Source organism: Scleropages formosus, chromosome 11 (genome assembly GCF_900964775.1).
Source record: "Scleropages formosus chromosome 11, fSclFor1.1, whole genome shotgun sequence".
Lineage (NCBI taxonomy): Eukaryota > Metazoa > Chordata > Actinopteri > Osteoglossiformes > Osteoglossidae > Scleropages > Scleropages formosus.
In genome coordinates this window covers 14,781,990-14,806,332 of record NC_041816.1, presented here as the reverse complement: position 1 = coordinate 14,806,332, position 24,343 = coordinate 14,781,990, and the positions used below count along the sequence as shown (strand labels likewise).

At 41.1% G+C, this 24,343-nt stretch overlaps 1 protein-coding gene across 2 annotated transcripts in view; it reads left to right on the top strand.

Moving 5' to 3' along the window:
* The first annotated feature begins 3,676 nt into the window (after positions 1 to 3,676).
* Positions 3,677 to 24,343, top strand: part of slco3a1a (solute carrier organic anion transporter family member 3A1a) — a 35,923-nt gene continuing 15,256 nt past the window's right edge. For both annotated transcript variants that reach the window (XR_003797994.1, XM_029256035.1), the window contains exons 1-2: positions 3,677 to 4,437; positions 10,986 to 11,445. Coding sequence is in view for 1 of the 2 variants with exons in the window: in XM_029256035.1 (XP_029111868.1) it covers positions 4,282 to 4,437; positions 10,986 to 11,445 (616 nt within the window). In the remaining variant the exon portion in view is untranslated. The remainder of the gene's footprint in view (positions 4,438 to 10,985; positions 11,446 to 24,343) is intronic.

Genomic DNA, 24,343 nt, shown 5'->3' with positions numbered 1-24,343 from the left:
TAAATGGACATGTTTACTACACTTTTAGCAGACCTATGCATCAGAGAACACGATTACTGTAGCATATAGAAATAAAAACAGAGATAAAAAAGAAAGCAAACTGTCACTATGTGCCATAACATGCAACGTCGTTTTCCAACCTGAAAATGCTAACACGATATTATATGTGCAATAAAAAGGTCTTGATGTTTCAGCATTAAAGCAGCAAGTTAGATCCATTTCACATTTTTATTTTGTTTCCTCGTATCTCCTGGCAGAAGGGCTTGGCCACCGCAGGCATTCAGTGTTTTTTCCTCTTCAGCTCTATAAATAAACTACCATTCCAGAACTGCATGAATCCTCAGATGCATTTTCCATTCATACGTTCCTGGTGTTAGCCAAGTCCGCCCACATACAATAGCTCAACGCCTGACTCATGCTCCTCGGAGTGGGCGGAAGAGGACAGTGTCCGAAGCTCGGACACCTGTCCCACTAATACGCTCTGCCTCCGGCTGGCCGCTCTGCCCTCTGATCCCTGCTAACCCACAGAATACACAGTTAGTGATAATAGGGTCGGGTGTTTCCTTGGCTTCCTCCGAATATTCCCCCTTCTTACTTACACACACACACACTTTCTGAACCGCTTGTCCCATACAGGGTCACAGGGAACCGGAGCCTATCCGGCAACACAGGGCGTAAGGCCGGAGGGGGAGGGGATACACCCAGGACAGGACGCCAGTCCGTCGCAAGGCACCCCAAGCAGGACTCGAACCCCAGACCCACTGGAGAGCAGGACCCAGTCCAAGCCACTGCGCCACCGCACCCCCTCCCTTCGTACTCATCCAGCACATTTATTATTCTGTTATAGGTTTTTCAGTACATACTGAGCTTATAATTATCCTTTCATTAACAACTGTTGTTCTTGAAGGTTCATTCATTCATTTCAAGGTTCTACACTTGCAAAACTTCTTAACCTTTGTCTGTTCACAATCCAGATTCAGTTACTTTGTACAGGCAAATGTAGATTTAAAAAATAAAAATAAAAATACAAGCAGTTCATGCTGATATCTAGCGTAGTGCAGACTAACACAAGGAGACATTTTGCTGTCTTTTGCCATAGCTCTCACTGACATTTTAATGTACTTTGCATACCCGTATGAGTTGCTTATTTTTTCCCAGTTTTAGTGCTCTCTGATGTTGTTTACCATGGCAACCGAATGACACTGCCACAACATTATACTAGGGCTGCTCTCGCAGCAGGAGCAGAGGTGGCACAATGATTACAATCAGATCTTCCCTCGTGGAAGGTTTTTATTCTCTTGCTCAGTCTCCTCACACTTCTCCCTCTCAATGATGAATTCTTCTTCAGCACTCAGATTTACATACTGTAATTATTCTGGTGGCTGGCACTCAGTCCTGCTGAATGCCTGCCGTATTTGGGCCTTACAAGAAATCAGTCCAATGATCTTACATCACGGATGTAAAGTGTGGAAGAACAGCAAATTCTCTGGAGACAAATGATCAGCTGTAACCGTGTAATGGGATTTGTGAACATGCTTCCAGATCCCTTCCTAATATGAGCTGAGCATCTCTCATGTAATATTTACAAGGTTTGTGCCTCGACACCAGAAAACAGTTTTGAAAAAACCAACACATATTCTTGTTTCTGCCATGACAAGCTAAGTCTGTAATAGATGTTCAAAAAAGATCGTGGCAAAACAAAAGTGATTTGTTTACAATAACCTGAATTGTGGAGTACATTTAATGTACATGAGTACTTCAGGAATTTGCAGCCTGCTGCTGTGCTGGGGTTTCAAGGATAGATGTGTTTCTTTTTTATCCCATTATTAAAACACACATTTTAACTTTATTTTTGTGTTCCAAGAATTTCCATAAGCTTCTTTAAAGTGACGGGACCTCTGCCAGTTAAAATGTGTTTTTAAAGCTTAAGAAAGGTGTATGCTTCTTTGAACTCCTCATTTTATATGCTGAAGAATCCTAAGAAATTCCCTCAGTGATTCTACTTCCCGTATGCATATTTACAAAAAACAACCTGTGAAAATACTGCACTGACTTTCATGGAAAATGTACAGTGAAAAGCTAATGTGCTCCACATGGCACAGCTTTTATTTGGTGTGTTAATAAGCCTTTCTCTGCTAAAGAAAAAGGATGTCTCTTTAGCCCCTGTAACCTTAAAAGACACAGAGAGAATAGCTTTCCATAACCCTGCAGAATGCAGAATGAAGATTTCCATGAGATTTCCAAGAGAAGCTCAATTTCTGTCACACTGAGTGATGACCAAGGTCAGCACGTTTAGTGTACAGCGGAGATTATGAAGGGGGTGCGGTGGTGCAGTGGCTTGGACCACCGTCCTGCTCTCCAGTGGGTCTAAGGTTCAAGTCCTGCTTGGGGTGCCTTGTGATGGACTGGCGTCCCGTCCTTGGTGTGTCCCCTCCCCCTCCGGCCTTACGCCCTGTGTTACCGGGTAGGCTCCGGTTCCCCGTGACCCCGTATGGGACAAGCAGTTCTGAAAGTGTGTGTGTGTGTGTGTGTGTGTGTGTGTGTGTGTGTGTGTGTGTGTGTGTGTGTGTGTGTGTGTGTGGGGAGATTATGAAAATTTCCATCTTTAACACTCAGCCCTGTACTCAAACAGCAAAGCACAGGAAAATAAACTTTGAATTCACAGAACAATTCCAGCTGAGATGTGTGGAAAAAGGTTGGTGGCACAGTGGGCAGCACCGGTGCCTCACTGCGGGGCTCGGACTCTGCGTTTAAATTCCGATTTGCATCCGACTCTGTGTAGCTTGCATTTTTTCCTTGTGGGTTTCCTCTGGGTGCTCCAGCTTCCTCCAGTAGTCCAAAGCTGCAGATTTAAGGTGAATTGGTGGTCTTGTTGCACATGCATCCAAATGCAGAAATCCTGTTCATAGTCACACATGTTTTTCTCAGTGAGAAGCAGCTCATAAACCCTAAAATACCTGTTACATGTATAGTCACTGAGTGAAATGATTGCATGCTGTTGCACACAGTTATTGAGTGAGCTTTTCAAGTGTGTGCTGGAATACTTTGCATATTCGTACTTTACGTCGATGGAAGGTGAGGAATTTCACAGGCACATGCATATATGAAAGGCCAGAGGTATCTATATAAGTCGATAAAATTGTACCATGTATTAATATATGGGAGTTTTGTGAAAGTTATGTCAGCATAAGCAAGAACTTCACAGGCAAATATTAAACCAGAGTTGAACATCACAGAATACACTTCCTCTTAGACATAGTGGAAGTACTGATTGCTACTGTCAGGCAAAAGGTATGTGCAGGGAGGACAGTTGTTAAGACACACATAGTGTAAAATCCTGGGTTAACACCATAGCTTCCCAACAATCCTTGCTGTGTGATCGATCTGTAGAATGAAAAATCACACTTACATATAAGGAAATAATCAGGACAGAAAGTGAATTATCAGTCTAGTACACACAGACAGCACAACCAGCGCTGGCAAGCAGATAGAGCAGGTATACACACAGTAATTAAGGCATTTGGCTCATAGAAAAAATTCCATGTAAAGTAGTAAGTTACAGACAGACAGACGGATATTTGAAAAAAAAATCTATGAATTAGTAGGAAGCTGGACCACTGAGGAGAGAGAAAGAAAGAGAGAGAGAGAGAGAGAGAGAAAGAGAGAGAGAGTGTGGTGGCGGCGTCCAGTTGTTGGCTGTTTGAGCGTTTGGCGCATGACAGCGCCGCTGTACGGTCTCCGCACTCGCTGTTCACACACCGAAACACTACAGGCGCACTGAGGAAGTTCTCACGTCGCCGCCCTAACAGGCTCCACGCAAACCGTCTCATCTGCGTTCTTTAACAGAGCACCGAAATTGTGTTTGTAGGGGGAAAATGCAGCTCTGCGGGGAAATCGTCGTCAGGCGCTGTGCTCTACGCTCGAGAAACGCTCCGAGGAGGTGCGACGATGATGTCCTTCTTGCGCATCTCCGTATCCGACGCTGGAGCAGAGACGTTTAGGAGCTGTCAGAGGACAGTGCGTATCCGCGTCTGGATTTAAACCCGCAGTCACTATCACAGACCTCAACGTGTGTGTGTGTGTGTGTGTGTGAGAGAGAGAGAGAGAGAGAGAGAGAGCGAGCGGGTGCGCTCGGCGAAAATAGCAGGAGCCGCGTCCAGAGCCTCGCGCGGGGGGGGGGCACGAGCCGAACGGCGCGGTTCGTGTTTATGCTCGAGCCGCGGCTCTCCAGCTCTCCCGTGTCTCACCTTCCGCCGGGGGCTCGCGGCTCGCAGGAGGAGGATGCAGGTGAAGAAGCAGAGCTGCTCGCTCACAAGCGGCGGGGACACGCAGCCGGCCGACGACCCGCCGAAGTCGTCGTGTTTTTCCAGCATAAAGATCTTTCTGGTGTCGGAATGTGCGCTCATGCTGGCGCAGGGAACAGTGGGGGCTTACCTGGTGAGTTATGTGCGCACGCGGCACAGCCCGCTGTCATAACGTGCGCATTCTGTGTGTGTATGATCATATAATGTGTGCATTGCTGCATGGATTTTCCTGTGGCAACGTCGTCGTGTGTTATGACTTGACGAAACGCAAACTTGGCGCAGCAGAAGTGGCGCTGGATTGGGTTTGACTAACGCTCACATGGCGAGACACACACGCTGCATACACACAGGATTATAATATACGCGCTGACACATACATACCTGCACCCAGTGACACACATCTGCCATGTGTTCAGCTGCGAAACACACCAAGCGGACGTGTCGGGTAACTTCATCGTTAACATTATGATTAAGATTATCAACAGTTATCGTTTGTTCTGTCTCGCGCACGTATGACACTGACAGGCGTTTAATTAAAATGATCGGCCTGTGGATCGAAGTGTATCAAAGGACATGTCAGCCTTCTTTCTTGTCTGCTTACATTTCGTTCTCAAATGGCCCAGATATCTCAAATACTTGTAAATGTGATGTGATCAACGTGGGAAATCTCAGTTTTTCTCAGTTTTTGAAGCATCTTAAGAGCCATCCTGTTTGTATATACTGTTTTCTCCTTCCTGTTTAACTTTGATTTGTAGTTATTGCAATTTTTCTTACTATTCTGTACACAGTGCATTGTTTGTATACAGAACATAGGACATCCAAGATGAAGATAAAGGCATAGGGATTATTACTCTTTATTTTGCTAAAACCTTTGTTAAATAATCATTTTTACATTAATTTATCCATGTACACAGTTGGGTATTCTTACTGTATCAGTTCAAGGTTAGAACATTGATCAAGGGTTCTACAGCAGGAGCAGAGATTCAACTCAATGATCTTCTGATGGCCCTGAACACTATACTCTCTTTACTGTGTATAGTATTATCACAGTAATAAATAATAAACATTGGGATAATGTAAAACTTACAAAAGCATTTTAATAACTTTGTTCAAATTAATAGCATATATAAAAGATTTATAGGAAATGAATGATGTATGAAAGGCTTCAGCATCACTCAAGCGCTGACTCGGATTCCAAAGTCACTCTGAGTGACAGATCAAAAATATGTCCACATTTCCCACATTCATGACATTTTGCTAACAAGATTTAATCAATGAATAATTGTTTTCTGGAATTTTCAGAAATATTTTAAAAAACCTGCACATACAGTCTTGCATTAAAGTGATTACAGGATGCAGCATGATTTGGTGATCTTCATTACCATAGAAATTTGAGCAGGGGTACAGTCTAATATGTACTGAAAGAAGGGTTGGAACTTCTTCAGAGATTTTTAAAGGATTAAAAAGATGTGCTATACAAACCGTCAGAACAAATAGCTGGAAAGCTGTAAAATAGTTAAATATGAAGCTTCATGAGCAACTTACATGAAATAATTGTATTAGATATTTCAGGTTTGCTTTGCAAAGTTATTCAAATTATTTGTCTGTCTTTAATAGCCAAACCAATGAGACCATTAATTTTATGTCTGCCAGCATGTGCACCGGTCTTCACCTTTAAGTCAAATGGCACCATATGATTTGAATGCATGTGAAAGCAAGCACCAGGTGCAGACATCGCAGTGACCTTTTGATGACCTCCTACCAAGCTTCTCCTTAGTTAAGCTCTCCACTTGAGGGGAGGTTGTATGGTGGCTGACTGACCACTTATGGTCCAACACAGTCACCCTGACCATGGCTCCAAATGAGCCCCATGAAGTTGCCTGGGCTGCATGCCATTTCACGCTGCACACAGCTTTAAACTAAACCATCTGTGTAGGTTTATCTGTAGTAGTCCAAAAAAAGCTGTACATGATTTGGAGCAGGTAATGATTATTTTCAAAGCTTCCGGCAAGTTCTCAGTGGACTGTTAGAAATCTTGCTGGATTATGTGCAATAAAAGGATATGAACACTGTACATTGTTTTAATTCTGTACTTGATCAATACCGTTTTTTCCAAGTTATATACTAATTGCAGACCTCATTGTTTTGACTAGCTTGAGCTGCGCTTTTTCATAGAATTGACAGATGTTGTCTGGCAAATTTCAGTTAATGGGTATTTTTCATCATTCCCTAAACCTAAATATATAAAACAGTTTACATATCATTTTATGACATCAAGTTCATTTTTAGAGTTATATAGAAATGTGATAGAAATCCATTTTCAATTTTAAAGTGTTACAAATAAGACAAGACTATAAAGAAAGGACAGGTTAAGCTAATTAAGACCAACTCAAGGGAGTTTCATAAGAAGAAATGACATCAAGCTCATCTTTCAAGACTTATAAAACTGTAACTACTCACAAACGTTTAAAGAAATGGTTTTACAATATTCAGTGTAACTGAGAGATTCAAATATCTAATAGCAAATCCTCTTCCTATTGCACTGTGTAGAGTTTTAGTTGAATAATACTGTGAGAGACACACACTTTCCCAAATACACCTAAATATAAATATTTTCAGAAACATATTATTACAAATAATATAAATTTGTCATGTGGTGTCTGTTGTTTAGCCTTGTTGTTAGAACGTTGTAATTATTATTTTTGTAATAGTATAAAGTTACAGTGTAAGAGTTCCCATGCAGGAAAATCATACTATTGTAATGTTACACTTTTTAACACATACCCATCTCCAAAGCTCTTATATGCTACTCATGAATGGCCATGTGAAGTACATATTACACTGAATATAACAAAGAATCAACCAAAGAAAAGGAGACCCCCCTCACCACCCAAAGATGCAGAGCATTTGCTTGTATAAATTGTAGGCCTTGCCCCCAAAGATGGGGTTAAATAAAACGCACACAGAACACAGTGACAGTTATGAGTGAGGATGATGGTAGTTCTTATTAAAAGATGATGTGACTTGCAGGCTAAATGCTGTCAGCATAAATGCTTCTAGAAAGGTTAAGCTTGCAATAATGTGATGCGTGAACCGTACCCCAGTGACTATTGCAGCCTCAAACCAAAGTCTTGGACTGATGGCGATGCAGCTGAAAAGTCTTCTCTTAGCATGTGGAGTTGCTGTTCATTGTGTCTGTCCCAACAGAGACCCTAAAGTGGGTGACTGAATGTTGTTATTGACAGGATCTGTGTTCCTAATTCCGCATTTGTTAAAGAAGAAACTCAAGCAAATTGTGTAAATTATTCAAGTTATTCGAGTCCTGCCTGGGGTGCCTTGTGATGGACTGGCGTCCCGTCCTGGGTGTGTCCCCTCCCCCTCCAGCCTTACGCCCTGTGTTGCAGGGTTTAGGTTCTAGTTCGCTGCGACCCCGCTCGGGACAAGTGGCTTCAGCCAGTGTGTGTGTGTAAAAGAATAACCCTATGAGGTGATGAAAGGGGCTATATTTCTATTTACAAATATATAATACATTTGACAGAATGTGACAAATTGGGGTGAGCTGAAGTAACTGAGGGAAATGAATGTGGGAAATTAACATGAATGTGCATAAATATGGAAAAAATTATGGTAAACATCTTTAAATAGTTTCATTCTACTAGCAATTAAAATTAGAATGTATGTCAGGTATAAATAGTGCAGTATCTGGTGCCCTGACTAAAAAAAAATAAAACTAACAAAAGTATTTTTAGCCCTGATGCCTGAAAGTAATCCTGGAACTATCACATAATGATAGCAGTAATGGTAATGGCATGGAAGAAATTTTTTCTTCCTCAGAAGATTAGCATCTTTTGGATTTTAGTAAGAATTATTTCTTAAGAATGCGTAGAAAAGTAGATTATACAAGTTGAATGATATTTCAATAGTTTTTGTGTCTGTATCCTTTGAAATTACATGGCTTGCCTTTTTATTGAGACCTATAAAACCTTAACAAACAGAACTATCTATATAACATAGTCATAAGAGTTGAATCTCCTGTACTGTTACAATTGAATTTTCCTTATGTGATCAACAAAGAAAGAATGAGATACTGACGAAGTAAGATACTGGACAGAGTTGCGACTGTAATAAACCACATATGGTTAGATCCATCAAAAGGTTACTCTAGCACTGAAAGTATGCTCAGCTTATGCATAAGCTCGTAAAAAAATATCTTAAGTCCAAGAATATAATTGATGTATATGTGTATGATTGCAGTGATGATGCTTATGTCATTTTATTATTCTGCCTTTACTTGTAGAAGATGAGTCTGCACAGTTTTGAAAAAGACTGGAGCAATAGTTTCTCAATATGAACTATACTTTTACACCCATCTGGGACAAGTATCTGAAATTGCCAAAATGTCAGGGGAAGTTGTTCTTTCTAGGTCATTTCAAGAGCTGATCGCTTTGCTGTGGTCTCCAAAGGAAAGGATACACACCCAGCAACTGAGTGGGATTAAACACAAAACCAAGTTAACTGGAGAACCAATTAAAAAAATACATTTTGCAGTCCACACTGTGAGGTTTAACATAAATTTTGTTGAAAAATCTTTTTTCTACATTTTAGATACAGTCTGACTTCAATGCCCAGATGTTTTCTAACCATAAAATAAAAACTGTTTGTTTTCTATAATCACAGGAAAGCAAGTAATTTTCGTAATGGAAAAATGCGTAGTTAATGATTTTTTCTTAGAAATCACATTTTATTCAGTTCCATTATTGAAACCTTTCTCTGGGTGTACATGTTTAGTACATATTTAGAAACTTGTACTGTAAGCTTCCTTTTTCTTGGATATCATGTCTAAAGATTTAATTTTACATATACAGTGGGATCTTCTATGTACAAATTTATTTGGGACCCAAGAATTTGTTTATTACTTGCTTGTTTTTTTGATGTGGCGCAGAGTGTTCCACGGGCTCGTCATCAATTCCATACTCAGCTGTCTGTGTAATGTGTGCTCACAAAGACAGTGATGTTGGACAAAGTGACTACACTGACAAAATCATGTGTCTGAATCTATAACTCTTCATCTGTTGTGAAAGGCACTTTTCGTTTAACGAGTTGTACGTTGCTTTGGCGAAAAGCTAAATGCATAAATGTAAATGTCAGCAACTCAGACAGCTCTGCAAGGTGGCAGGCAACAGTGGGGTTTTTTTTGGATGGGAACGGCGCAGCGGACTGTTTCTCTCTCCCCAGTAGCAGATTGTGCACAGAGAGGCAGCAGACAGCCCCTTCCTCCGAAGAGCTGGGATCCCTTGTACACACACCGGCACTTTCTGAGTCTCCTGGCATGAGTGCCTTGATTTACGAATTGTCTTAATTGGAAATTTAAGTATGACGGCACTTAATACCCAATTTTCAATTAAAAACTCAGTCTAAGGAAATTTATTCAAAGCATGTCCAAAAAAACTGAAAGTCACATGCTGCTCGAGTGAAGTGGAAATGCACTAATGTACTATAGGTGGTGCGTCTGCATCCACATCTCTTCATTTGTTGGCGTGTTAAGAATATAAGACTGTTGCTTTAAGACAGAGGGGCATTATGGGAAGTGTATGAAATTCCAGAGGAGTGTCTATCAGCCATATTGAGTGCCTGCATACTGGAATATGGATGGTTTTTCAGTGCACAGTTTTAGAAAGTTGTTCACAATCAACACAATGTACTCAGTGGATCCCTGCTTGGTTTATTGTTCATCTTGTGGAGAACTGATTAATTGAAAAGGAAAGTGAGAATTACCTTGGGTCTATAATTCCTGGAGACAGAAAACTGCCCTGGGTTGCTTTGGCCATTTTTTCTCAAAAAAAATAGATACTAAGCACTAGTTCTACATGTTTTGCAATTGTAATTTATTTGCTGGGTCAGTTATAAAATATCACTTGGAACTGATTCATTTTGGGGAAAAAAGTTTGCCGATTTATGTGTGAATTTGTTTGTAAAATCAATTCATGTGTATTGCTGGTAGCTTTAAGCAGTGTCCTGGAAATCAGCATCTCCTTCCTGACTCACAGAAGTCATCCATAATGTCCCTGAAAAGCCCTCCAAGACCCTGGTTTGAGCAGTCACCAGTGAATAATGTAATTACTGTATATATCCCTGTTTTTTTTCAGGGTCTACCCCTTCTGTAGCAGAGATTTACTGTACATTTTGTCACTGTCTGCTCTGACAACTGTGTCATTTATGGATACTTTATTGTATTTGCATGTAGATGCTATAGCATCAACAACATCAAGAAATTATTTAGTCATAAAGCTGAAATTTGTTCCAATTGGATAGGTCCGCGAGTTTTCACGGAAGGGGCAAGAAATGAAATTGTCAAAGTTGGAAGCACAGTTAAAAATTACATTAATTACTACTGTTACATAAGAATTGCGTATTTTTCCATATTTCTGTGGTGCTGTTCACATGACCAACAGTAATGTATTTTGTCTGAATGCATTCTATTAGAAAATAAATTCAGTATGGTAGCGTATGTATTGGTGAAAAGCCAATACTCAAAGTTCCTAAATTGGGCACCAATTTATGTGTAGTTTTAAGGTAAAATTCACTTTTCATCTGATGGCCATTATACATACAGTGTGCAAACCCTATTGACTGCTGAATCTTGGTAGTACATGCTGTAAGCAGTATGCTGCTGTGTTCTAGGTTAGTGTTCTGACAACCTTGGAGCGGAGGTTCAACCTGCAGAGTGCGGACGTGGGCGTGATTGCCAGCAGCTTCGAGATTGGAAACCTGGCCCTCATTCTGTTCGTCAGCTACTTTGGGGCCAAAGCCCACAGGCCTCGGCTCATCGGCTGCGGGGGCATCGTGATGGCACTAGGTGCCCTGCTGTCAGCCCTCCCTGAGTTCCTCACCCACCAGTACCAGTATGAGGCCGGGGAATCTTGGCGCACTGAGGAAGGTCGGGACGTATGCTCCAATGCCTCAAGGCCAGAGGGGAGAGACTCCATCTTTATCTGTGGGAACAGAGCCAACACCAACATGATGTACCTTCTGCTGATTGGAGCCCAGGTCCTGCTGGGAATTGGGGCCACACCAGTGCAGCCACTGGGCGTGTCCTATATTGACGACCACGTGCGAAGGAAGGACTCTTCACTGTATTTAGGTGAGTGAATTTAAAACATTGTTCTACTCCTCAAACCTATCATTTAGTAAGCCTACAAAAATTCATGAACTGTGTATTTCTGAACAATGATCAGATTTATTTCTCATGTAAAATGTGACTTATGCGGTAAAGCAAAGGAAGAAATGGAATAACGTGATGAAGCATGCAGAGGCCAACTGTTACATAATTTTTGAGCCAGGCCCACTGATAAATATATATAGACGTACGAGGAGACAGATTAATATCAGACTGGTATTTGAATATTGATTTCTTATGCCAGAAGCACTACAGATCAAAAAAGGATGCAGCTGGTGAAGTCAAGACACAATTGATGCAAATATTTGCTTATTGTCGGTTTTGGGAGAGAACTGCTGGCACATGCTCCTGAGTCAATCTACTGTGGATTTCAGTACCACATAGTATCATATTTAGGTAACATTAGATACTAGGTAGTTCCGTTAGGTGAGCTGTGGACAGCCACTCAGGAAACGAGGCTATATTCAGTGTTGAAGTAGACTGTTGGCAAATTATATGTGTAATTCTGAGATTTATATATCTCACAGCTGGGATTTATTGAAATCATGATAACACAAGCCCAAGTAATTGGTGTTTTACTCCTTCAATTACTAGAAATCCTCAGAGAGCATAGATAGTCTGTACTCAGTTGAAAACCACTGCAACAAGTAAACTGAAAATAAAGTAACTTTTCTTGTACTTTTCGTAAAATCAGAATTGATTTTTACTCAACACTGCCATAAATACGTACAAAAACCTAACAGTACAATTAAAGCTTATTAAAATGCCTTAGTTGTCGATGGAAACAATAACCTTATGAAAATGAGTAATTTGTGATTGTGGTTCTGACCAAGGGAATAAATATTAGTAAATGAGTACTTGGACTAAAACAAGTGTACTATGGTGTTAAAAATTTTGATGCTGCAGTTCATAGATGTTGTATGAGAAATTGAACTGAATTGCACTGAACTTACTGTAGTTTAATGCCTTGTTTATCACCTTTTTTTTAAAAATAAGCAATACAAGTTCAGATGTTGCTAGCTTCTAGCCTATACGGCTTAAGTTGTTTAAATACGTTTAACATCTTTTATGTTATCTTTTAATTTATCGTTACACACACACACACACACACACACACACACTGGCTGAACCGCTCGTCCCATACAGGGTTGCAGGGAGCCAGAGTCTAACCCAGCAACAAAGGGCGTAAGGCTGGAGGGGGGAGGGGACACACCCAGGACAGGATGCCAGTCCGTTGCAAGGCACCCCAAGTGGGACTCAAACCCCAGACCCACCGGAGAACAGGACCTATCCAACCCACTGCACCACTGCACCCCCTTTGTCATTGCATTGTTTTATAATTAAATAACTTTAAATGATAACCTGATAGGTAATTTGAATTCCTATCAAGAACTTGCCCATATGTTTTTTCCTCAAATACCATTCATAATTTTTCACTTCCACATTGTGGTATGTTGTAAACCTGTTGCTAACCTTAATATTGATTTGAAGCTGTATTTAAATATACTTAAAGAGCATTATACACATTGTATCTTTTAAAATAAACATAATTCAATATATTAACACTTTCTGGACCAAGTTCAGAAGCCCCGTTTTTGGTTAATAGGCTTTAGCTGCTTAAGAATATGAAATGCTCAACATGGATAGCCCAAAAGGTATTATGAAAGGACAAATACAACAGATAATAATGACAATGATTTCATTGCAATCATTATCATAACACTGGAAGGTATGACTATGCCAATGAACATGGTAATAATTAAATAAAATGTGTATTCAATAAGTTATTTATTGATGATAAAATCCAGCTGTTATTAGCATCTGATGTTTTATTCATTAAATTATAACTATAGGTTTTAAACAGTGCACTATGGACCTGCTCATAGACTTTATTACTGAGCATTAAAACTGAAAGGGATATATGTCCATGTAGAAGAAGACACCTTAGTAGTGGTGCAATTGTATATAAATTACAGAATGTAGTACGTACAGTTTCTTGACAGTTTTCCACAGGCTCTCAGCTGGACGCCAGGTTGTGATGCTTAATGAGTGGTAAAACATTGATTGTCATCTTTCATCCCCATTGGCCCCTGTTAGAAAGAGGTGACATGTCCTCCATTAATAACTGCAAGACACAAAAATAGCTTTGGTAGGAGGAGTGAAAATCCCCATAAAAGTGATTTAGTGCTGTATTCATCATATAAGATTACAGACTGCTGTTGGTAGCTAACACACAGTAAACAGCAGAAGAATTTTGTTTTGTATTTACACTAAATGCAGACATTACAGATTTTATCATAGTAAACTATTTTGGGAATTATTTCACCTCTGTGTATAATGCCAACTTCAGTCTATTTAAGAAATTATTTTTGTAACATTTTCGCATTCAAATAATGTTTCAGCCACCAACAGATCAGAGGTAACTGTAAATGTTTAATGTATAAACATACATTGTAAGCTTTGTGAATCCATCATGGCTGTGTGGGCCAGTTATCAGAGGAGGTGAAAACGATATATACTCTGTATAGCGCTGTTGATGAATAACGGGATTATGAAAATGAGCATGAATCTCAGCAGAGCACAGACTCTGTCTCAGCCTGTGGAACATTGCAGTGTTGTGCAGTCAGTCCAGTTACAGTCGCCGTCACACACATCTCCAGGCTCTGTCAAACAACAAAGGGAAAGCAGAAATGACAGATATGAGCTGCTGACAGGGAGACAAAGCTTCTAGTTTTACACTGTGGGGCAGAGCCAGGCAGGCTGCCCACTCAGCGGTGGATGAATGACACAGCCTTCTCTCCCACAGAGGAAACAGCATCCTTACAGTAGACAACTGTGGAAATGCAAGCATTCAGTGCACCAAGGATGTCTGCCTCTCTGTTGTTATTCTTGCTGTTGTTTTCTTGCTTATTCAGTGCAGTCCAAAGTTGACTTATACACCTGGATAGTCTACTGGACCAATTCAGGCTTTGTGCCATGTTCAACTTCTGACCTTGACCTGCTATATAATAGAACATCATGCTATCCTGTGCGCAGTTGTAATCGTGACCATTACATGCACACCATTCATTAGTGGATGCGGCAGCACTGCTGCCAATACCTGGTGAACTTTTTATGAGTAACAGTGATTGTGGCGATGCCAGAAACACATGTGTTCTGTACAGAGATGTGCCAGCATTCCTAGTGCAATGTTCCAACTCTGAGCCATAGCTTCACAGGGTCATCCTTATGTAAGCTACTTAAACTCTATCTATGCATCTTGAAGGATTAGACTATAAATGGGTTGCTATCTCAGTGATAAGCTTTAGGCATTCAGTGGGCAATGCAAGAAAGGAAAATGATATTTTGCTGATATTGTCCTGATTTACTCTCAAGCACGTACTTCAAGAAAGTGCATGCACAAGGATTATGCGTTCCTTTGCAGTGTCAAGCAAACAGCTTGTTTATGTCTTTAGTGTTCTGCAAATTATAAAAATGAGAATTTTTAGAAAATTTGAAGATAAGAATTTATAGCCTTTAATTCTGAGTCTTGGGAAACAAACACACCATCTGAAACCGCTTGTCCCAAGCGGGGTTGTGGGGAGCCAGAGCCTAACCTGCAACGCAGGGCAAAGGGCTGGAAGGGGAGGGACACACCCAGGACGGGACACCAGTCCATCGCAAGGCACCCCAAGCAGGACTTCAACCCCAGACCCACCGGAGAGCAGGACCTGGTCAAACCCACTGCACCACCACGCCACCACACCCTGTCTTGGGAACCACGTTCCCCATATATATGCGGAGGTATACCAAGCCATGGATTCTTGGGTGTGGTGTGGATCTGAGAACCCTCTCAAGTCTTGTGTTCAAATAATTAGCAGAAGTGTCAGAGTGCCTGGTCAACATCAAACAGCAAAAATCAGATGACACACTGGGTTACTATAAATTCTCCATCAAACAGCTGTGTCTCAGTTTTAAAAAAAGATCACTGGGTTGTTTAGAAGACTGATGATCAGACACTCCATTTTCTTATGAACCTGTATCAAACAATTTTTTACCAGACTAATTACATGCTAACCATGGTAAAAACATACAGACAGCAACTAGGGGGTTACTAGAGGGTCCTTTGTTGACTTTTAAAAACTTTGTAGTCACTTCATTTGCTTAGGTACATTGCATACGTCTTGGGTATAGCTTGGGTTGTAGCATAAGGTTTCAATCAGTAAATTAAAAAAATCCTTTAACCACCATGTAGCATCGGCACAATCCAGACAGTGTCACCCTAAAAGATATTAAGGAATTTCAGTACAGTATATGTAATATGCTTCTTGTTTGATCACTGTAAAGGGTTCACTATGGATCCGACATGCACAATACACCCAGCAAATGTCTGTTGCCTTAGCAAAGAAGGGTATTCATTAAATTATCTGCCGAAAAGCAATTGGTGTAGAGTGTTGTAAATTCAGTGTCCTATATAGTGTTTACACCACTCACAGCACCCTTTAATTTGGTCTATCTGTTTTAGAGACCTCTATAAATCAGAAACCAGCAGCATCCCTGAACAAAGCAATCCGCTGAACTTTCAGGAGTTCTTGAGAAAATGCCAGCATGTTTTTTAGGGCATCCATTTAGATTGAACTGTTTTCCTCCCTCCTGCCTCGCTGTAGTCAAACCTGGTTTTTATGCTTGAGCAGAGACGGCTTCTCCTGGCACTGTTGTTGCACAGTGCAACCAGATTATCTCAGATCTTGTCATCTCACCCCTCGTGGGGCACTCTGTTGTCACGAATGGCTATCTGTCTTCGTCCACCTTCATCTCTGTAATCACTTCTAGGCAGTGTCACAAGCTGCAGTCAGCAGCAAAAGCACAACATTTTATGTTCCAGTTTCCCTAGTCATCGTCTTCTAACCGTGCCTGTGACAATGTGAAAGGCCATGAATAAGTGACAAATGGGGTGATAAATAAGTCCTCCAAGCTGGAACTTGCCTTGGCTTTGCGCCTCTCTGGACTTACAGTACAAAATTTATTCAAGCAGGAACTCATTTTTCTGTATTTCAGTGACCATCGAGAACAGCAGTTTTGGATCACAATATTTTTTCCACATTAATCTTAACTTGTGTATTTTAACACTAACCTGTCTGATATGTCTAACCTTCTAACTTTATTGTCTAAAATAACTTAATATTTTAGTAGAAGGCTTAGTAATAAAATTTAAAGCATATATTAAAGCATCTATTTCCTCAAATGTCAATCCATTCCCTCAATATGTCCTGCGTCCAGAGTATTGTAATTTTCTTGAATTTAAGATTAATTTGCAGTTGGTCTTTTTTCTTCTTAGTTTCTTTGTTTTGGAAGCAGGTTAAAATTGCCTCGTGTGTTAGTCATTATCATTATAAGATGAAACAATGCATCCAGCGGATAGCCAGGAACATCTAACGATAGGCACATTTAGCTGCAGATTAAGCATAATCTCAAGCATGAATCTGATTCTGAGTGCTTTTTCTAAATGTTTCTCAGGGGAAAAAGATGGATGAGTGTGTACAGTGCAGATGGAAAACTGGCGTTAATGGTGGACAAAGCACCAGATGGATTTTACGCTTGTCTTTTCCCAAGATGAACACCATAGGCCCATCAGCTGACTGGGACGTGTCACCTAACCGCATAGAGCCTGAAGCTTTAACTCTTTGAACAGTGTCGATAGCAGGTTGAAGGACATAGCACATCCATTGAGCAGTGTACTGTCGCGCTCATGAGGAGTTCCAGGACAGGAAGCCAAAGGGGAGCTAGGCTGTGTATGATAATCCCTTTCTAATCCACCGTCTTCTCATCTCAGTAAAAGCACAATTCTATCTCCTGACATCCGCATACCGTACAGCTAAAACCACCCCCCAGCAGCAAGCCATTTTTTGGGCTCATCCAGTATCAAATATGGTACTTAAAACAGATGGAGTCTTGTTATTTTGGCAAAACACAACCGATAATCAGTTCTAGGAGTGCTCAAGTAATTTCACCCTTTACAGCTCGCCATTTAGTTGATTAGATATTACCTGGGAATCCTTTTGTTTACACTGACGACTAATGGCAACTTGGTCTGTGAATTGAGAGACCGATCTAAGCAGATCTGTCTCATGGCTTTAATCACATTATTGCCATCTGTTGTGCACTGTTGGGTTGTTTGTAGCTTTAAAGTTAATGTGATTCCTGACCATATACTGTGATTATGTGCTTTTTACACCTTGTGAAGTTATTTAGGTAATGCCAAATGCTTTTATCCAAAGCAACTTAAATAGCTGATATCTAATGCTTTACCCATTTATACCATATAGATGGACATTCTAGCTGAAACAATTTAGGTTAAACCCCTCCTGGCACTGGTATTAACTACATCGTCACACATCATCCAAAACTGCTTGTCCTATACGGGGTCGCGGGGAGCCAGAGCCTAACCCGGCAACACAGGGCATAAGGCCGGAGGGGGAGGGGACACACCCAGGACAGGACACCAGTCCATCACAAGGCACCCCAAGCAGGACTTGAACCCCAGACCCACCAGAGAGCAGGACCTGGGCCAACCCACTGCACTACTGCACCCCTGGTATTAACTCTGTATTGTTGAATTTAGTTTCTTCTCCATTGCACTATCCAAAAAATGTGGCAGTGTCTCCTTTTTAATGCTTTTCAGTGCCTTCCGAATGTGTTATATTGTGTCCAGCTGTAAGCTGTCTGTTGCATGTCCTACAGAGCAAAAACAAATGCAGATGCTTGTTGTTTATGTGTCAACATAATCAGGGATAATCCTTCAGTCACTCTCACTTTTCATAATAAATGAACTCCAGCATTAAAATACATATTGAAATAATTTTCACTTGGTATTGAGGTCAGGCAGGTGAAGTATTTAACCACTGGGGAAGTATTTAACCACTGATCCTGGGTGACAACATGGTGTTCACCTTCCAAACAGTAATTGGGCTACTGTTTTTTTGGAAGTGAGTCCAAGCTGGAGAGAAGAGAAGTTAGACCTACACACTGCTGCTCCAATTCAGTTAATTTAACCCGGGCTTCCTGCCATTGGCCTCAGGAAGAAAGTGATGGCTGTGAGGGTAAGATGGCCTTCCGTTCCTCCTGCAGCTCCCCACTGAGCATTTGAGAACCGGCCTGCTCGCTTCACCCTCTCTGCTCTCCAATCCCTGTGGCTGTCGCAAAGCCCATCGCCACAAAGCCTTTAAAGGCAATCTGGGTCAGGGCTTGTCAATGCCGATTAAAAAGGATATTTTTACTCTTTGAAGAAAAAGGGCTGTACAGACATGAAGTACATTGGTGGGCCATCGCCAGGGGAGAGCCTGTGTGTCCGAATGGGTTTACTACAGAAATGAAATGCCCAGTTCGAGCCTATACCTCGCCCTTTCACTGTGGCCTTCCTCTCATCAGACTCACAGTGCTGTCAACAATCTTACCTGTCACGCAGTCACAGGATCACTGTGTGGTAGAAAACTGATGGTGCTTTACTACACCAATCACTTGTTGGTACCATACTTCAGAGTGATGGGTCAGTATTATGTCTGCGTAATGATTTGTGACTTCCAGATTGGCTTTCTAATTTTTATAGGCCTATTGGATAGTCCTAGAACTCGGCATAAGTAGTTAGTAAGAGGTAGCCCCATATTAAATCGTTATGTTGGAGATACGAAATTTATTTAAGTTTATTTAAAAAAAGGCAGTGGTTTGTTGTTGTTCAGATACAGGTGTACACTACGATTTTTAATTTGTATTTCATATGTACTACTGTATTTGCAGTAAAACTGATAAATTGTGACAGTTATATTTATCTCATCTGTATTCAAAAGCAGAGCATTTTATATGTAACGCTGTATACACTGCAGGAGTTCTGTGATATAACTTTCCTACAAAATGAAATTATTTTGTGTATTGTCTCTAGGCAACAAGCATTTAGAAAGCATTTAAGTATAATATCTTTGTATTTGGATCAGACTGTTTGATCCTTTTCCCCTGCATATTTAATTCACACCATGCAGCAGTTACATACACACACACACACATTTTCAGAACCGCTTGTCCCCTACGGGGTCACGGGGAACCGGAGCCTACCCGGCAACACAGGGCGTAAGGCCAGAGGGGGAAGGGGACACACCCAGGACGGGACGCCAGTCCGCCGCAAGGCACCCCAAGTGGGACTTGAACCCCAGACCCACCGGACAGCAGGACTGCGGTCCAACCCACTGCGCCACCGCGCCCCCTAGCAGTTACATAATTTAAAAAAAAAAAAAAAGTTAAAAATGCTTATAGTAGAGTTCTTTTTTTGTGATTCCATGCATTTTCTCAGTCACTTTGGTTGGTTTCTTGAAATTTATTGTCGAATGACTTTTTTTTTTACCCTGGACCATTTGAATGCACCCACAAAGAGTCCACAACCATGCTGTTGGCATTTGGTCTTTTATAATTAGACCGAGCCACCGAGCTACAGCCTCTGAACCTCCCCAATGTTACGGCTTGTTCCAGTACAAAAGGCTGTATCCAGCGACAGCTTCCCAGCAAAAGTCTGCTCCACCTCCCAGCGGTATCTGCTTCTGAAAGCACAACTTGGCTCTTTGGATTGGCCACCCATTCCTGAAGGAAGAGATCACTTGTGCAATGTACACAAAGAACCAGGAGGCCATATTTGGCAGCAAGCTGCTCTCTCCTCCTCTGACCCCTGCGGGTGGAACAAGCAGACTGGGAGACACTGCTGAGAATGGTTCCAGATACCCACCCTGTCTGCAAACATATGGAATGTGTTTGTATAGTGTGCAGGAAATAGATCACCTATCGCTTTGACGATCAAGGAAACTGTAAGCTATCACTGTTGTGACTCATGAACTGTGCACAGGAGTTAGGTAATTGGAAACAAACAACGACATCAGATTTAAGAGTCAGAGTGAGTAAGTTAGACTAATAATCCATATAGGCGATTCTAAAGTGGAGAGTGGTTCCATGCTCATTCCATTCATTGCGAACATTATTTACCCTACCATAGTTGAGATGTAATGCTATATATAAACATAAGGTCAGGGAGAAGGAAATGTGGTTATTGTCATTCTTTTATGTAAATCCATTGAACTGTCATGTACTCTGCTGATGAGAACCTCTTTCCGCCTTTGGGAGGTGTTTGTTCCAGTTATTGTTTTCAGCTTTGCTGTCTTTGGCTTCAGAAGCAGATATGGCAGAAACAGGTACTTTCCAGGAAAGGTCAGAGTGACCGGAGCCGAGAAAGTATTTGGAGGGAAGAAGGTTCTCCTATCACAATCTCTTATATGGCTCGGGCTGAAGTGAGTTGGGGTCTTGATAAATTTGTTTATATGGTGACCCTTTCACTAGTAAAAGAAACTGAAATGTTACAAAACAAGGGTCCTGTCATTACCTAAAGGTGATACACTCTAGACTCCAATATTTAGCCTTTTTACCTAGTATTTAAGCACAGCAGTTTAAGCTTGCAGCAAGGCCAAGCATGGAACGGTCAAACATCCAGTAAAAAAACTGTGTCCAGTTGTGGTCGGTCTCTTTAGCTAAAAGGTAGCTGTAAATCATGTAAACCGCTTACCACTGCTTTTGGGAGTTTGTGTTCGATCTCATTTATGTTCATCTATCTTCTTTTTTGTGAAATATGTTGTCTGAACGCTGACTGAAAGAGACTTAATGATCAATTTAGTTTCTTGAGAGTATAGCCCTGAATGCTTGTTTTTGCATCTGTATTTCCTTAATCTACGTCCATAATCTAATACAGCATTTCCCTTTTTTCGGACCAAAATAGTTGTGATATGGTGTCAAAAATATTGGTATTCAGTGGAAAACTATCATAGGATTTCTGTTATTCACATGAACTCAAGAGCTGCCAGTTCAGCTGCTGAATCTAAGATGGCAAATGAATGCTTGTGTGACAGTATTGAACTTCTCTGGGTTTCAAGATGGTTCCGGTAACAAGCCTCTCAGCAGTGTCATTACTGAAGAGGACTTGTTATTGAGGAAGGACTAAAACTGCATAAATAGCTTCCGCAAAGCTGTGTACTAGTCATTTCTCCTATTAAAGGTTCACAGGCATGCACTATTAGATTAAAATAAAAAGACCACAGCAGAAAATGTAATAAACATTGACAATTAGATGTTTGACTTCTATTTGGATTATTTTGTAGCTGGCAAACTGCTTGTAGCATGGACACAGGAGACACATTTTGCGCTTTAGCCCTTCATATACGCAGGAAATTGGTAACAGAAAGAAATCTGGCAGCGTTCTTTGCCTTGCAGGACAGAAATACATAACTGAACCGGAAAAGAAAAAAAAAAACAGGGAAGTAAATAACAGGAAATCACAGTATACGTGATCTTTAAGAATGTAGAACATTAACGTCTCACCTCCATTCAAATTTTTCAACACAAATCACTCACTCTGCCTCAGCCCTGTTTCAGTTAGGCATGGTGAGTAAACATAGTCACATCACACTGGGAGCACTGACTGGATGCCACCTCCGTGTGTATGTCATGTGCCTCGAAACACCGCTAGCTCCAACAACCCCCAGTGCATCTGGGGAAGGCGTGCCGAGCGGCACGGGATGAAGTCGATCTCGTAACCGAAGACCTCGAAACCTCAATGGCTTCTGTCCCTAATTTAGGCTAATATGCCAGCATATCGCTGCAGCACCTTATGAAGCAAGGGTCGGTATCAAGTGATCCTGAGTAACCTCCCTCTGCACATAGATAGTTTTAGTGTGGTTTGCTCTCATTTCTCCTGTTTCTGCAGAATTCTTTAAATAACCGGAATAATTATTTGTACATACATTTTAGAGAGCCGATAATTTGGGCAACTATAAACCCTCAGGATTTACGGTGTACATGCAGCACAAATTCAAACCACATGTGAATAATGGACCCAGAGCCTTTTTTATCATGACTAATACATTATTTTTTTCTCTCTATCACTGTTACCAGATGCTGCAGTAACATTGTATTCTGTTTTATCCAGACTGACAGTAGCTAAATGATTAGCAGTCATGTTCATGAAAGTATAATACTACCCTCCTGTACGGCACTCATATGTCTTTGTTGAAACTGTTTGCTTGATCTTCAAAATGTTGTTATTTTGTGAAATGTACAGATTAATTTATTCATTCATGTCACACATGGTTCCTTCCTCTCCATGTAATGTGATATATGGATAGAAATGTTTAATGAACTGCCGAAGGTGGCCAAGGGAAATGAATCCCACTGCCACAGGCCCACGCTTTCCCAGTAGCTAATAATGCATTCAACGCCATCAACTAAGGATGCAGTCTTGCTTATATTATATAAACTTAAGTACCTCAGGTGTTGGTTATTAGGGACCTTGGAGTTGCTGACTTTCCGTCTGCTGCAACTCTTTTGAAGAAGCATGTCTCCGGTTCTCTTCTGACTTTCTGCTGCATTGTATGGTTTCTCTTCCTTTTATAGGGGCACTTAGAAATAATCAGTGACATCATTAGAACTATATTTAGATATAGAAAACATTATGAATAAAAATAAAAACTTAGCACTTAGTGTATAACCTTACAAATGGTTGCACACTTCAGTAAAATCAGCTCAACTTGGGGCATCATCGCGGTTGTTCCGAAATCGAGCCAGGGACACTTTTGCACATTGTAGTAACAGAATCTCATGTCTTGTTTCTACATAGTAAAATGTTTAAGGATTAATTCACAGGCACGCTTTCCATGTCTGTTCTGTGGTTTAACTTGACAGTATTGCGGTTTCATTAATTGTGCTTGACCAGCAATACTCTTGTTCCTGCCTGCAGAGGACGAGGCAGTGTGTGCAGACACAACAATGCCTCATTAAGAACATGGAACAGACCACTCACTGGTGGGCCTTAGTGTGTAGCATCCTGATTTTAAAAATAAAAGGTCAACATACCTTCTAGATTCCACTATGGAAGAACAGTTTTGTTTTACATGGAATATATTCTTATGTTGTAAAGTACCCATATGGCATATTATAGATCCAAAAGGTGCTGATTGTCAACCGAATCTATGGAATATCTGTAGTTTGAGAATAAAAAGTTTAAATGAAAATAAAATAAGAATGAAGAATAAAAATGATGTCACATCAGGTGGTAGCCCTCAGTATTCCCATCTGTGATTTTGTTAATGACAGAAATGTGCCTTGCTGTGTTTGCTGCGAGTGGCGTACCGTGTTTATCAGGTACAGAGCAAACGAGGCAGAGGCGAGAGGCAAACAGTGTCCTGTAGTCCAGTGCCCAAGCCTTACAGAGCGCAGAAGAGGAGGTGGTGGTTCGCAGCTTGCATTGGCAACCGCGCATCATTCTGCTAATGGGATCGGATGGAGTTTGCTTAGCCCTAACCTTGCTGTCCACTGCAGTGAAACATTTTCATTAGGTCAGAGTTATAGCCCTTTTCCTCTGAGACAGCAAAGGTTGGATGAGCCTGCTGCCTCAGCATATAGATCTCATTCATTGCAACTGGGGCATTTTATCTCCCCACCTCACTGTTTGCTCCACCCACGTTCTAACTGTAGCCAAAGCAAATCAGTAGATGATTACAATGTGCCACGCTGCAGCTCAGGTGAGAAATTGCTTATTTTAAACTTTAAATTTAGGATGTGTTAAAAGCAGATATACACAACATAGACGTGATTGTATCTGCTGTAAACTCTTTCAGAATAACAGTGTGATTTTTCCGAATATTTCACCAACTCTTTCGTATATCTAACAAGGGACATGTTAATAAAGATACTTTACATTTAGCTGACTTACACTGGGGGTGCGGTGGCGCAGTGGGTTGGACCACAGTCCTGCTCTCCGGTGGGGCTGGGGTTCGAGTCCCGCTTGGGGTGCCTTGTGGCG